This window comes from Oncorhynchus nerka, linkage group LG14, assembly GCF_034236695.1.
Source record: "Oncorhynchus nerka isolate Pitt River linkage group LG14, Oner_Uvic_2.0, whole genome shotgun sequence".
NCBI classification, from domain to species: Eukaryota; Metazoa; Chordata; class Actinopteri; order Salmoniformes; family Salmonidae; genus Oncorhynchus; species Oncorhynchus nerka.
The window spans coordinates 41,858,270-41,874,017 of NC_088409.1; the positions used below are offsets into that span (position 1 = coordinate 41,858,270).

A 15,748-nucleotide genomic window follows, 5' to 3' on the forward strand; every position below is an offset into this window, starting at 1 on the left:
TGGCATGTCTTGTGGGTATGTATGGGTGTCTGAGCTGAATGTTATTTGATTATGCAGACAATCTGGATTTGGTGTATTGCTCTGTTTTGAGCCAGCTGTGCTAGGTCTTTCTTTGCTGCACTTGACCATATTACCAGGCACTAATCAACATGGGACAAGACCAGAGTCTGAACAACTAGTACAGTTAATTTTTGTGTAAAAAAAACGCAGAACATCTAACATATTTTCATAACAGACATACATGTGTAAGACCAGTTGCAAATTATTTTAAAAATAGGGAAGAGTAATGGCTCAATGCAGCTGCCCTAAGGGACACTGTGGTGCTAGAGAAGCTTCCATTGATGAACACTCCCTGGGTTCTATTGGATAAATAACTCTCCAACCATGTGATTTCAGGTGATGTAAAGCCAAAGCAAGTGATGTTATTGATCCTAAATAGTTATTGAAGAAACTCAAAGACTGCACTGAAAATAATACAGCTCCAACTATCATATTATCCATTTATTTTAAGCAATCATCTGTCATCTGAGTCAGTGCAGTACAAGTTGAGTGCCCTTCTCTATGCGTGCTGAAAGTCAGTAGTTAACTTGTTCTCTGAAAAATAGCATTATATTCGCTCCATCAGTTTACTAAGAGCAGGCAGCGAAACTGATTAGGTGGCTATTAGAGCCAAAAAAAAGGCTGGTTTACTATTTTTAGGCAGTGGAATTACTTTAGCTTCCTTCTATGCCTGTGGACACCCTTTTTAGGCTTTGGTTAAAGATATAGCAAATAGGGGTGGCAATACAGTCTGCTACCATTCTCAATATTTTCTCATCAAGGTTTTCTATACCGGTTGGCTTATTATTATTGATGATAACAATAGGTTTTCCAACTCTCCCACACTAACTTCACCAAATTCAAAACAGTCATCATTCTCTTTCATTGTTATACATTTTACACAAAAATATGATGGTTCACTGACCAATGTTTTCATTTCACTTCAGAGTTTTTCCACTTCACTAGTGAAACAGTCATTGAAATGATTGCCAATATCAAAAGATGTTGATATAAATTACCCATCAACTTCAATAAATGGTGAAGATTAATTGGGTATTCTGCCCATGTAATTTAAGGTGCTCAGTCTTTTTTTTTCACTGTGTTTTATGTCATTTATCTTGGTTTGGTAGTTTCTTATTTTTGTACATTTCCCAATTTACAGTATGCCAACGAATCAGCTGACCAGCCTGACTTGTTTGCCACTTCTTTTACACCATTTTTTTGAACTATACAATTTTTCAATTCATCATCAATCTAGAGGGCTCCAACAGTTCTCACAGTTCATTTCCTAACAGGTGCATGCTTGTCAACAATTGGCACGAATAGCTTCCAGTGGATTCACTTCTTCATACACATCAATGGGAACTGATATTGCTTTAGAGCAAAGCCCTGCAGCATTATTAAGATATGATCAATACAAGTGGATGTCACAGATCCAACACTATTGGTATGCACTCTAGTTGGTTGAGTAATAAGCCTGAGTCATATTACAGGCATTAGCCACAGTTAGAAGCTTTCACTTGAGAGGACAGCTTCCCCTTCAGAGCACCCAGAAAAAATACCTATCTGTTAACATCGCACACACTATCAAGCATTGCACACATATTTAGATGAGGCAGATGAATTTGCAATCTTCTTATGGTCCATCTGCAGCTTTTTGGTGATTTTTCTCACTTTCTCCATCAAGGTCTCATGTAGAGACTGGAACGCCATCCACAACAATGTTATTCCTCTTGGATTGTCCCTCTAGATAGTTATCTGTAATAATGATTCACATACAGTACTGTCATCATCTCACATGGACTTAGTTTATCATCATCTTGCTGCAGTCAACTGCAATGCCATAGATTTGTTATTTTATCAGGCAAGTCAGTTAAGAACAAATTATTATTTACAAAGACTGCCATTTGTGCGCCACCCTATATAACTCCCAATCACAGCCGGTGATTGAGAGCAGCATGGATTCAATGCAGCCTGGATTTGAACCAGGTACTGCAGTGAGCCCTCTTGCACTGAGATGCATTGTCTTATACCATTTTGCCCATTGATTGTGGAACCTTCAGTCTACCATAAGGACAAAGCCTGATTTTCCTTTCCTAATTAATCATGTGACTTTTGGCTAAATGTCAGGTTTAAAAACATTCACTTTCAACTTAACCTTTATTTAACCAGGCAAGTCAGTTAAATAACAAATTCTTATTTACAATGGCAGCCTACCGGGGAACAGTGGGTTAATTGCCTTGTTCAGGGCAGAACGACAGATATTGTCAGCTCGGGGATTCAATCCAGCAACCTTTCGGTCACTGGCCCAACGTTCTCACCACTAGGCTACCTGCCGCCCCCAACTTTAATAGCCCTGGAAAAATATATTTCACTGCATAAGCTTGTAGGTTACTCTAGCATATCTGTTCAGTAGTGCAACTCATGGGAAAACCCTGGCCTAAACTTTATGATAAAATGGCACATCCAGGGTTACACTTATAGTATTGACTCTGGGCCAAGATGTTGAGAACAACTTCTTTAAATTTCAGAATCATCATGTCATGGCTGAACTGCCCCACACTCCCCCTGATGTGACAGATTGCATAACTTCCACTTCAAATAAAAAACCTGAGTTATGCTCCAACCTAGTGACTGAATAAAACCTACAACTGTGGCTGATACAGCCAATGGAGTGGGGACTGAGGCTGCTAGACTTTTAAGATTTTATTCATTCAATACATTGCAATTCTAACGTTTGGCAGGGGCCTTGGCCCATAAAAGGCTGTTGATTTTCTGGCTATTTTAGCTAGCTACCGTTAGCTACTTGGAGCTAAACATTGGGAAATTAGTACGCAGTCATGACATGAGCAAGACCTACCACCGGTAATAATTGTTTTGTATTTAGAATTCGGTTTCGTAAACGTAAATATTGTAACGGTTATATAAACAAATCATCTGTGTTGTTTTTATCTAACTAGCTAGCTAGATTAGCCGCCAAACTAAAGGAACGGGATGTTTTTCTTGCAGGGTGTGGCATGTTAAATTACAGACAGCGTGGATAGCCAAACATAATCTAGCACCCATGCGGAGTAGCCAATTGGAAGCAAGTATTACGAGAAGTAGGACAGGAATTGCACGGAAACGACACGTGATATGTTTATAAAGCGGCAGGCCGAAAGCTTTTCGGCGCCATTTCATTGTAGAACTGTTTGGTTTTTATTTAGTGGAAACCTAACAGTGGACAAATTTGGAACATAAAAAGAATCCGGATCCATCCTGATGGAAACGGCCGTTAACCCGCCCCTTGACAGGTACCTTTAGGAACATTGTACCTTCAGGCTCGGGTCGGAACTGATTTTGCAGGCTTGAAAATTAACACGAAACGGGACTGAATGGCTAAACCTAGTTAGCTAGTATTCACTGTCGGTGCATCATCTAGCTAACTAGTCTTTACTCAACTTGGACACCAAACAATTAAAATATTCCCTTGGGCTAGTAAGATGTAAATATAGAGATGTTTTTGTTCCGAACAACCCCTTAGTTAGTTATGCGGCGAGGGTGGATATTGCCATAATGTGGGTCAGCCTACTCAATAACTTAGTGCTGGGAGATTGTTTAGAATGGGCTGTGGTGATGAAATGCTTCACTGAGCGGCACTGCGCCACCGCCATTTTGCTGCTATAAATCATAATGACTGAGAAATAAACCGAGATAGGGCCGCAGATGTGCACTTTATTTGTAGCTTATTCCGTTGCTCTAACCCGTTTGTTTACTTTCTGATGTTCGCTAGCAAACGTTAGCATCCTGGCTAACTAGCTTGGTAGCTAGCTGGATTCAGTTGTTGACAAAGCTAGCCAGCTAAGTTAGCGTTTCCACAAATGGGGTCTCACATAAACAAGCTAGTAACAAGAGGATCTGATTGGATAGTTGTGCAAGGGTTTAAGTCACAGGAGTTTGAAGGTTTTGACTGACGATCCTGAGGGTCTGTTTTGGCGTCGGTGTGTTTACAAACACTCATAAAAGGCGGGGCGACGACACTGACCCCACGCAATAAGCGCAGAAGCCTCGCCTCTCTGCCGACTGAAATGATTGCCACAGTTAAGAATTAAAGCATATCACAATCTAACTAGCTAATTCCTTTGATTATAGCCTATTACCGGTTAACACCCACAAATCAATGTTAATTCAACGAAAATACTTGGGAGGTTAAGTATAACAAACACATAGAGAGGGCAGTAAACTGTTCAACATACTATCTATCCGTCTTTTTCCGGGTTATCAAGGAATAATATTACTAATATGTTGACAGATACTCTGCAGCTCTTTCCCTTTTCTTCAAAGGGGTTAACTTAACAAAGCCATGTTTGTGTGTAAGTCCTGAGATGAAAAATCAGCTCATGAGCATTGCCTACTTTTGTGTCAGTGGGGTGACTGGGATAAAAATCATCCAAATCTGGTCCAGTGCAAAAGATGGAAGCGAATAGAGGGAGAACCTGCATGTTTTCACTATTCTATCACTGAATGCAAGTTTAACTGCCATAAGTGGGGTACAGTACTGATGTTTAGTACAGTAGTGCTTCAATGCTGCCCCAGTGATTTTCCCATCCAGTGATCTGGGTTGCCGGGGCTGTGCCAAAAGTGGCAGCCTATTGATAGAATCCTCATTGCATTGGTGAGGGAGAAGATGGCGAAGGGCCTGTGTTGGCGAAGGGTTCCTTCCTAATGCTTTCCTGCTTGAATTGTAGGGCAATGATGAAATATCGCAAATATCAAGCACATTGTAGCTTACTACTTTTGAAATGCCAGGGCTGAGGGATAATTTTAGCATATGAATGAGTTTTCTGCCCAAATGTATCTCTCCCCTAATACACCCCTTTCTGTCTTCCCACGGCCTGTCCTGTCTATCCCACTACTTCAATCTCTCCCACCCTCTGTTCCTCTCTCCTGGTCAGCATCTCTCTGGGAGTGGTGGGGCTGTCTGGCGGCGGGATGGAGCACCATGTCTCGGGCCCAGGCAAGCGCATGCGGAAGCCCTCGCTGCTGTATGAAGGCTTTGAGAGCCCCCAGTTGCCACATGCGCCGCCCCCTCCCCCGGTCCAGCCCCCCGTCAGGGACCCCGGCCGGCAGGGTTGCATGACCAACCAGCTGCAGTTCCTCCAGAAGGCTATGATCAAGTCCCTGTGGAGACACCATTTTGCCTGGCCTTTCCATGAGCCAGTGGATGCCTTCAGACTCAACCTCCCAGTGAGTTACACTGTTTGTCTATGTGTAGAGATTAGTGGTCACCAACATTGGTCCTAGAGAGCCATTGGGGTTGCAAGCTTTTGTTACAACCAACCACCATGTAGGCCTACACCTATGAGTGTTTGTCCATAGTTGACATCCTTGTCACACCACCATTCAACAGTCGTTACTCTCTTTTTCTTTATTCTGTTCTTTCTTGCTCTACTAGGATTATCACAAGATCATCAAGCAGCCCATGGACATGGGCACCATCAAGAAGCGGCTGGAGAACAACTACTACCGCAGCGCCAGTGAGTGCATGCAGGACTTCAACACCATGTTCACCAACTGTTACATCTACAACAAGGTATGGCCATAATATTTACATGTGTAGGTCAGGCTAATGCATCAATGACAACGGACCGAATATGTTTATCATAAGGTCTTTCCATATTCACAGCAACTGTAGATGTACCGGTGTTAACTGGATTTTGATTATAAAGTGCCAGTGGCCTCTTCTCCTCTCCCAGCCCACAGATGACATCGTGCTGATGGCCCAGTCCCTGGAGAAGGTGTTCCTGCAGAAGGTGGCCCAGATGCCCCAGGAGGAGATTGAGCTGCCCCCTCCTGCCCCCAGGGGCAAGCCTGGCAAAGGAGGCCGCAAGTCCAACGGTGAGTCACTCTGGAGAATGTGGTGGGGAAAAGAACGTAAGGGCAATGTTCAATGAAGAGTTGGTGAATGTACTGTGTATGTTTGGTTACATATGAGTTGGAACAACAGTGTTTAACGTGTAGTTCACTGTACATTTTGGCCATAATATTCTTGGTAGTATTACCATTATGTATGTGTTCTTGTGTCTGATTTTTCTCTGTCCATCTTTCAGTGTGGAAAGCTCACCAGGTCCCTGCGGTGTCCCAGTCAGCATACTCCCCCTCCTCCTCTGACACGGGTGACTCCGACACCCCCCCCCAGACCATGCTGCCCAAGAGTCTGCCCCCCACACAGCTGTTGAGCCTGCCCCCCACACTGCCCACCGCTAAGGTACCACACCTCACTTCACTAAGACCTGAATAGGAACTTGCTATAGTACTGTACATTGTATTGATGCTACATACTTGTTGCTGCCTTCACACTGTATATAGGCTACAGAACCTCCATTGACAAACAGAATACCATACTGTAACTTCTCTCTCTCTCTCTCTCTCTCTCTCTCTCTCTCTCTGTGCAGAAGAAGGGAGTGAAGCGGAAGGCAGACACCACCACTCCCTCCAACATGATGACCATGCCCCTGGCTGTAGGAGGGGGTCGGATTGTGGGCCTGGGGAAAGGAGGCCACGGGCAAGGCCTGAGCCACGACCCCTCCACTCTCTCCCTCACCTCCCTGGGGGACATGGACCCCCCTCCCAGCCTGGTTAGAGGACCCATGGGCCCAGGAGGCCCCGTTCTGCTCCAGCCAATGATGGCCGGAGGCGGGAAGACCTTGGCTCGGCGCGGGGGCAGTGGACGCCCCATCAAGCCCCCCAAAAAGGATCTGCCGGACTCTGTGCAGCCCAAGGCGCCGCGGCGGGCCAAGTTGAGCCAACAGCTGCGTTACTGTAACAGTGTACTGAAGGATCTGCTGTCCAAGAAACACGCGGCCTACGCCTGGCCCTTCTACAAGCCAGTGGACGCCTCGGCCCTGGGCCTGCACGACTATCACGACATAATCAAGTGCCCCATGGACCTCAGCAACATCAAGGTCAGCTTGCAAGATAGAGATGTCGCACTGCCGTGACTCAATGAGAACTGAATGTGGCTGAAATACACAGTTCATAGATTACCTCATATCTTCTCAGATTTGTTTTGCGTGGATATCTGTCACAGTATGAAACCAAGGAGGCTTATCCCGATCTAGAGTCCTCTCTTTCATCTGTTGGAGTTTTAAAACGGTCTCTTTTCTCTCCTATCTTTCTCTCAGAGGAGGATGGACAGTCGGGAGTACAGGGATTCGCAACAGTTTTCCGCTGACGTCCGACTCATGTTCTCCAACTGCTACAAATACAACCCCCCTGACCATGACGTAGTGGGCATGGCCCGCAAACTGCAGGTGAGCTTGGTTCCGTCACCACAACTCACCCTGGAACCCTTAGTTCACCTTTGTTGCCAGACCTCTATGTCCACTTCATGCTCAGTGGGTTTTACTTGCAATGACTGCGGTATGTGGTCGTCTTACCTACCGTGGCTGAACGCACTGACTGCAAGGCGCTCTGGATTAGTCTACTTAATGACTAATATGTCAATCGTTTTGGTCTCCATTTCCTCTGTTCTGTCCCTACAACTTTGTCTCTCGTGATAACTGTTATTGTTGTGTAACAAAACAAAAAGGAACATGATCCACAATGGTGTTAAAAACAAGCTCTCACTCACTCCGTTTTGTCCGTCCATCCAGGACGTGTTTGAGTTCCGCTTCGCCAAGATGCCGGACGAGCCCCTCCAGCAGGCTCCCCCCAAGTCCCGTGGCATGGGCGGCGGCATGGGCACTCACGCTCACGGCGGAGGTGACTCCTCATCTTCGTCGTCGTCGTCCTCCTCCTCGTCAGAGAGCGAGCCCAGCAGCGAGAGCGAGAGCAGCCCCAGCTCGGACAGCGAGGAGGAGCGAGCACACCGCCTGGCCGAGTTACAGGACCAGGTGTGTACACAGGTAGAGTCAACCCCCCCCCGTTCACCTAACACACTGCACCACACACACACCTAACACACTGTACCACACACCGAACAGGTCTGCTTTCATCTACACATCACAAGCATAGACTGCATCAAGAGTTTAGACTTCTGTCCGACACAGGGTTTTCTAATATTCTGACAAATCCATGCTCGTATACATACTTTCACTCATTTGGTGTACATGTTTATACAAGTACTCTGTCTGTGTTCAAACATGCATGTACATAAGCCAGCCATTTGCTGTATTTTCTCACTATTACACTAAGGTAGGCCATCATTGTAAATAAGGATTTGTTACCTACTGACTTGCCTTGTTAAATAAAAAAATATCACAGTATTCCATCACGACCTAGCCATATACGTGAAGTGTATTTGTGCAGTTGAACACTCCACCTCTGGTCTGACCCCCGGTCACAGCTCCGAGCCGTACACGAGCAGCTGGCAGCCCTCTCCCAGGGTCCAATTGTCAAGAACAAGAAGAAGAGAGAGAAGAAAGACAAGAAGGAGAAAAAGAAGAAGAAGAAGCCGGAGAAGCGAAGCCGAGGACGGCCCAGTGCGGAGGTAGGGGGTGAGGACTGGGAGATGCCGATGAGGACTCCGAAGAGTAAATCCAGTAGCAGGAGCTCAGCTCCCGCCTCCTCACAGGGCAAGAGAGGCCCTGGCAAGAAGAAGGGCAGCAAGTAAGTACACACTGACCTCAAACATGACCTTTCTCTTTGCTTTTACTCAACTTTTCGATCTGTGATCCATGTCCTCTATTTCTCCTACCTGGCTTGTTTCAGTCTCTCATTTTGTAGACTTTCACATTGCTTCCTCTTTCCACCTTTTCTGTTTCCTCCCTTTGCTTTTTTAATGTTTCTTACACCATTTTATACTTCCACTCTTTCATCACATTCCAATTTCCAACTTAACCTGTTTGTCTCTAGAAACTGCAGTGGGGTAGCAGAGTACAGATTATTGTATGGGACCGTATATCAAGTTAATTTTGATAAGAGATGAAAATTTAATTAATTGAAGGTGATATGTTTATGTAAAAATGTAAATGTACTGAAATGTCAGTTGTCAATATATTTTGGGTGGGATCACGAGAAATAATTGGGTCCCCACAAGTTTTGGGCATGAAAAAATGGTCTCCCTGCTGGAAAATTTTGCATACAACTTCTTTAGGACTATTCCACTGTCTCTAACCCCCCCCTTAGAAACACCAAGAAGTCCCAGGCTGCTACCATGCCCTACTACGCTTCGCCTACTTTCTCCATGCTGCCCCACTACGACTCCGAGGAAGAGGAGGAGACGTCTCCCATGTCGTACGACGAGAAGCGCCAGCTGAGCCTGGACATCAACAAGCTGCCCGGCGAAAAGCTGGGCCGCGTCGTCCACATCATCCAGTCCCGCGAGCCCTCGCTGCGCGACACCAACCCCGAGGAAATCGAAATCGACTTTGAGACGCTCAAGCCGTCGACGCTGCGCGAGCTGGAGCGCTACGTCATGACGTGCCTGAGGAAGAAGCCCCGTAAGCCCTATGGTGAGCGGGAACAAATAGCGATAGCTGATGCTAGCTAGTATGGTGTGAAAGGGAATGCGTCATGTTGTCACTGCAGACACTTGTTATTGCCATGTTGCTGGTGCTGTGGTGATAATGCTACATGCTGGCGCTCTGGTTGACTAATACCATACAAAAGGAACCAGTCTTTCACTATGGAATGTTTTTATATGTATGTGTGGGCTGAGTATGTAACCTGTCCTCCTGTCTGTGTCTAACAGTGAAGAAAGGGGGCCCCGGCAAGTCCAGAGAAGAACTGACTCTGGAGAAGAAGAGGGAGCTGGAGAGGAGGCTGCAGGATGTCAGCGGACAGCTCAACTCTGGCAAGAAACCCCAGAAACCCAAGGGTGAGAACCACAGACACACGGAGCTGCTTTTGCACATGTAGCATTTAGCATTGAGATAAATGCTAATCCTATTCCCACTTTGTCTCTCTCTCGCAGCGGAGAAGCTCAGCGGCGTGGAGCCCCATGCCCAGCCCTCCCGCCTCAGTGGCAGCAGCTCCAGCTCAGACTCTTCCTCCTCCTCGTCATCCTCCTCCTCTGACACCAGTGAATCAGACTCGGGTTGATGAGACAGTGGGAGAGGGAGGGAACCCCCCGTAGAGCTCAGGGACATGCAGCAGCCCCAGGACGAGGTCTCCTGGGACGGTCTAGGGAGGAAGAAGAGTGCCCCTCCCTCGAATGGCACCCCAGCACGAACACTCAAGACGATTTATGATGATGGGATTTGTATGCAGGGTGGAGGACGCGTGAAGGTCACTAAGGATACTCAAGACCAGAAACGTAGAGATCAGCCAGGTTCAAGAACAGCTGCCATGTTAGCGCCTTTATTCTCAATGTTGGTAATGTAATAATACGAGAGCGCCTCTGACCGTTCTCAATGAAATGACCATTCAGGATAATGTATATCCAAGTCTTTACTGGTGTCAACAAATTGCATATCTGCTTTCGCTGAACATCTTCATAGGTTTTAAAACTATCAGGAATCAACAGCACAGCGGAGAAACGTCTATCACTTAGCAACAGCTATGGAGGAGGAAGTGGCTCTCAGAACGTTCAGACAGAAACCGCATCGGCCCAACTCTTTGACTCTGCTCAAGACCCCCCAACACAAATGCATTGTTATCCCTCTCCTCCCTGTGTAAATACTTGTACAATTGATCTATGTTTCTTTTATAAAGAAGAATTTTATGGTGATCCCCCAAAGAGGGAGACTGCGGAGTAGTGAAAGGATGTGAGATGTGCCCAGCCCCATGTTGGACACTTCTTGATATGCACTCATAGATTGATAAGAACTGAATGGGTATAAGCAGTATGGCAGAAACCCCACTTGCCCTCCCAGAAGCTATGTGGAGTGAGTATTGTAATGCTTCACACTTATCTGTTTTTTCACTACGGGGCCGTCACTGTCTAGTGGTTGATTTTCAGATCAGATTTTCAGACTTCTGTATTTTCTGTCAAGTCTTATAGCTGCAGGCACGAGTCAGTACATTTTTGTTGTTGCTGTCTGTGTTTCATTTGACATCTGTTCTAACTGCTAACAGACCTACGTTCAGCTGGACATAAAGTTCAGAGGCAAAAGGAGAGTTTTATTTCCATTCCATATGTTTACTCTTAAGAGATCTAACTACTGAAACTGTTTTCCTTGACAGTGAGATTTGTCCTACATGTACGACACTCACCATTTAAGAAACAGTCCGGGTGTCATTTCTCAGGAAAGGAGTAGGTTTCTTGATGGTGACACTGCAGTCTTACAATCACAGCAGTCATAGAAGCTGATTGGTTCTTCAGTTCTAAGCAATTCCGTTAACTGCTTAAAGGAAAATTCCAATCAATCATTTGGTATTTGTTTCATTAGTCCACTGTTGATGCAGTTCCACAATGTTTTGCATGTCAGCCATCAAGTTTTCAACATAGAACTTTCAAAATACAGAAAGTGTCACAGTATGATGCGCTTTGCAAGGTAACTGTTGGTTGGATGTAAAATCATCATGTACACAGGAGTAGACGTCCTAAGTTGAAGTTTGGACCAAGAGATACACCAGATGAGATGTACAGAAGCTAGGCTGTTATATATCAAAGGAAATGTGTGTGTGTGTGTATATATATATATATATAGTACTGTATTTCAGTGGTCAAATGATCATGTTTCTTTCTACCAGTGAGTCTTTTTTCCCCCCGGTCTTTTCTTTTATACTCTATTTTTATCCTCTTCCACTTAGTCATGCTTTTATTCCAGAACATGTCCTGAACATTGTTTTGCCTCCTGGTTGACTGGATTCCTGCCTCAGGAGCATGCCACTCATTTGAAAACTGTATATATTAAAATGAGACCTCTTCTATAAAGCCTTTTATATTTGTTTGCGATAATGTATACGCAGTACACCCCTATTATTTATACAGTGCCTATGGAAAGTATTCCGACCCCTTAACCTGTTCCACATTTTCTTACATCACATTTTCTTACAACCTGTTCCAGCCTTATTCTAAAATTGATGAGGAAAACAAACAATTTAATCAATCTACACACAATACCCCATAATGACAGTGGTTTTTAGAAATGTTTGCCAATTTATAATATTTTTTTTTTTAAATCACATTTACATAAATATTCAGATCCTTTACTCACTACTTTGTTGAAGCACCTTTGGCAGCAACTCCAGTCTTGAGTCTTATTGGGTGAGTTTGAAGGTAGGCCTTGAAATACATCCACAGGTACACCTCCAATTGACTCAAATTATGTCAATTAGCCTATCATACACCTTAGCCTATCAGAAGCTTCTAAAACCATGACATTTTCTGGAATTTTCCAAGCTGTTTAAAGGCACAGTCAATTTAGTGTATGAAAACTTCTGACCCACTGGAATTGTGATACAGTGAATTATAAGTTAAATCATCTGTCTTTAAACAAATGTTGGAAAATTTCTTGTCATACACAATATAGATATCCTAACCGACTTACCAAAACCTATAGTTTGTTAATAAGAAATTTGTGGAGTGGTTGAAAAACGAGTTTTAATGACTCCAACCTAAGTGCATGTAAACTTCCGACTTCAACTGTATATATATATATTTATATCTCTATATATATATATATATATACACACACACAAACAGACATTTTAAATTTGAGTTCATAAAAGGGAGTCAGTCAATCGAAATAAATTAGGCCCTAACCTAGGGATTTCACTGGGAATACAGATATGCATCTGTTACACGGAACCCAAACCGGCTGCGCGCGTGCGCTATCGTGTATAAATGTATTTTGGCCCCCTACACCAAACGCTATCACGACACGTAGGTTAAAATATCAAAACAAACTCTGAACCAATGTCATTAATTTGGGGACAGGTCGAAAAGCATGAAACATTTATGGCAATTTAGCTAGTTAGCTTGCACTTGCTAGCTAATTTGTCCTATTTAGCTAGCTTGCTGTTGCTAGCTAATTTCTCCTGGGATATAAACATTGAGTTGTTATTTTACCTGAACTGCACAAGGTCCTCTACTCCAACATTTAATCCACACATAAAACGGTCAACCGAATCGTTTCTAGTCATCTCCTTCCAGGCTTTTTCATCTTTGAATTTATATGGTGATTGGCATCTAAACTTTCATAGTATTACCACGACAACTGGCAAAACAGTTGGTCTTTCAATCACCCTTGTGGGTATAACCAATGAGGATGGCATGTTGGGTACCTGCTTCTATAAACCAATGAGGAGATTGGAGAGGTAGGACTTGCTGCGCGATCTACGTCAGAAATAGAAAGGACTTCTATTTTAGCCCTTGGCAAAGCAGACGCTCTTTGGCGAGCGGCAGCAGTATGGGTGCAAAAATTGAATAACATGGATTTCTAAATGTATTTTGCAATGCTCGCGCACGCGACGTGTCCGGTCTGGTCAGCATGTTAGTATGGGTCAGAAAACCAGTCCATATCTTGTGTGTCCACCATTTGCCTCGCTGCACGTTTTCAGGCTGTTGATTGTGGAATGTTGTCCCACTCCTCTTCAATGGCTGTGCCAAGTTGCTGGATATTGGCGGGAACTGAAACACGCTGTCGTACATGTTGATCGAGAGCATCCCAAACATGCTCAACGGGTGACATCTGGTGAGTATGCAGGCAATGGAAGAACTGGGACATTTCCAGCTTCCAGGAATTATGTGCAGAACCTTGCGACATGAGGCTGTGCATTATCATGCTGAAACATGAGGTGATGGCGTTGGATGAATGAAAGGACAAAGGGCCTCGGGATCTCGTCGCAGTATCTCTATCAGTGGAGGCTGCTGAGGGGAGAATGGCTCATAACAATGAGCGGAACTGAGAAAATGGCATGGCATCAAACCCCTGGAAACCGTGTGTTTGATGTATTTGATACCATTCCTCCGATTCTGCTCCAGTCATTAACACAAGCATATTCTCCCCAATTAAGGTGTCGCCAACCTCCTGTGCTGTGCATTGAAATTACTAGTGATAAAATGCAATTGTGTTTGTTATCCGTAGCTGATGCCTGCCCATACCGTAACCCCACTGCCACCATGGGGCACTCTGTTCACAACAACAAACCGCTCGACCACACAACGCCATACATGTTGTCTGCCTGGTATAGTTGAAACTGGGATTAATCCGTGAAGAAGACACTTCTTCAGCATGAGTGGTCATCGAAGGTGAGCATTTACCCACTAAAGTCAGTGACGACACCAAACTGCAGTCAGGTCAAGACCCTGGTGAGGACAACGAGTATGCAGATGACCTTCCTGCGAAGGTTTCTGACAGTTTGTGCAGAAATACTTTGGTTGTTCAAACCCACAGTTTCATAAATGTCCGGGTGGCTGGTCTCAGACGATCCCGCAGGTGAAGAAGCCAGATGTGGAGGTCCTGAGCTGGCGTGGTTACCCATGGTCTGCGGTTGTGAGGCGGGTTGGACGTACAGTATAACTAAGGGCAGACACTGTAATGATCATGACTCCACAGTAGGTGGCAGCAGTCAGACATGGGCTATGTCAGGGCGATGCTGATCATTCGGATAGAAATGTTTTGCGTAGAATAGGGAGTCATGTCTCAGCTCTATTTATTGCGTTTCTATCTGCAAAGTTCTGCATGTTTCACCTCTTTGATACATGCTAGTTGTGTGTAAGGTGTGCCATGCATACTCAGAATGCCTAACATGTTCTATGTAGTAACCATAGATATGGTAATACACATCAGTGTCATCCAGATCAAATCAAATCAAATCAAATGTATTTATATAGCCCTTCGTACATCAGCTGATATCTCAAAGTGCTGTACAGAAACCCAGCCTAAAACCCCAAACAGCAAGCAATGCAGGTGTAGAAGCACGGTGGCTAGGAAAAACTCCCTAGAAAGGCCAAAACCTAGGAAGAAACCTAGAGAGGAACCAGGCTATGTGGGGTGGCCAGTCCTCTTCTGGCTGTGCCGGGTGGAGATTATAACAGAACATGGCCAAGATGTTCAAATGTTCATAAATGACCAGCATGGTCGAATAATAATAAGGCAGAACAGTTGAAACTGGAGCAGCAGCACAGTCAGGTGGACTGGGGACAGCAAGGAGTCATCATGTCAGGTAGTCCTGAGGCATGATCCTAGGGCTCAGGTCAGTTGAAACTGGAGCAGCAGCATGGCCAGGTGGACTGGGGACAGCAAGGAGTCATCATGTCAGGTAGTCCTGGGGCATGGTCCGGAAAGAAAGAGAGAAGGAGAGAATTAGAGAACGCACACTTAGATTCACACAGGACACCGAATAGGACAGGAGAAGTACTCCAGATATAACAAACTGACCCTAGCCCCCCGACACATAAACTACTGCAGCATAAATACTGGAGGCTGAGACAGGAGGGGTCAGGAGACACTGTGGCCCCATCCGAGGACACCCCGGACAGGGCCAAACAGGAAGGATATAACCCCACCCACTTTGCCAAAGCACAGCCCCCACACCACTAGAGGGATATCTTCAACCACCAACTTACCATCCTGAGACAAGGCTGAGTATAGCCCACAAAGATCTCCGCCACGGCACAACCCAAGGGGGGGGGGAGGGGGGGGAGCCAACCCAGACAGGATGACCACAACAGTGAATCAACCCATTCAGGTGACGCACCCCCTCCAGGGACGGCATGAGAGAGCCCCAGTAAGCCAGTGACTCAGCCCCTGTAATAGGGTTAGAGGCAGAGAATCCCAGTGGAAAGAGGGGAACCGGCCAGGCAGAGACAGCAAGGGTGGTTCGTTGCTCCAGAGCC

The 15,748-nt window shown here is 45.2% G+C and overlaps 1 protein-coding gene across 3 annotated transcripts; it reads left to right on the forward strand.

The window, feature by feature from the left end:
• Positions 1-2,716: 2,716 nt before the first annotated feature.
• On the forward strand, positions 2,717-11,839 carry LOC115141116 (bromodomain-containing protein 2-like). Of its 3 annotated transcripts, none has more exons than XM_029679762.2 (12): positions 2,717-2,904; positions 4,974-5,265; positions 5,474-5,611; positions 5,775-5,916; positions 6,129-6,286; positions 6,474-6,983; positions 7,203-7,331; positions 7,674-7,925; positions 8,366-8,628; positions 9,148-9,473; positions 9,713-9,838; positions 9,935-11,839. In XM_029679762.2, exons 1-12 carry the CDS (start codon positions 2,885-2,887, stop codon positions 10,060-10,062), a joined length of 2,484 nt encoding a protein of 827 aa, XP_029535622.1. In that variant the 5' UTR covers positions 2,717-2,884; the 3' UTR covers positions 10,063-11,839. The 3 variants fall into 3 exon arrangements, with proteins under 3 accessions (XP_029535622.1, XP_029535623.1, XP_029535620.1); XM_029679763.2 differs by lacking the exon at positions 2,717-2,904 and adding an exon at positions 3,173-3,332 and having other exon boundaries at positions 7,674-7,913; XM_029679760.2 differs by lacking the exon at positions 2,717-2,904 and adding an exon at positions 3,174-3,332.
• The last annotated feature ends 3,909 nt before the right edge of the window (positions 11,840-15,748 follow it).

What these genes read in the sequence shown, in the direction of transcription:
- LOC115141116 (XM_029679760.2), top strand. Translation starts at nt 3,301, where the DNA reads ATGGAAACGGCCGTTAACCCGCCCCTTGACAG. An exon ending in AGGACCAGGTGTGTACACAG is followed by an intron (nt 7,926 to 8,365) that starts GTAGAGTCAACC and finishes CCCCGGTCACAG; the next exon opens with CTCCGAGCCGTACACGAGCA. An exon ending in GAAACCCCAGAAACCCAAGG is followed by an intron (nt 9,839 to 9,934) that starts GTGAGAACCACA and finishes TCTCTCTCGCAG; the next exon opens with CGGAGAAGCTCAGCGGCGTG.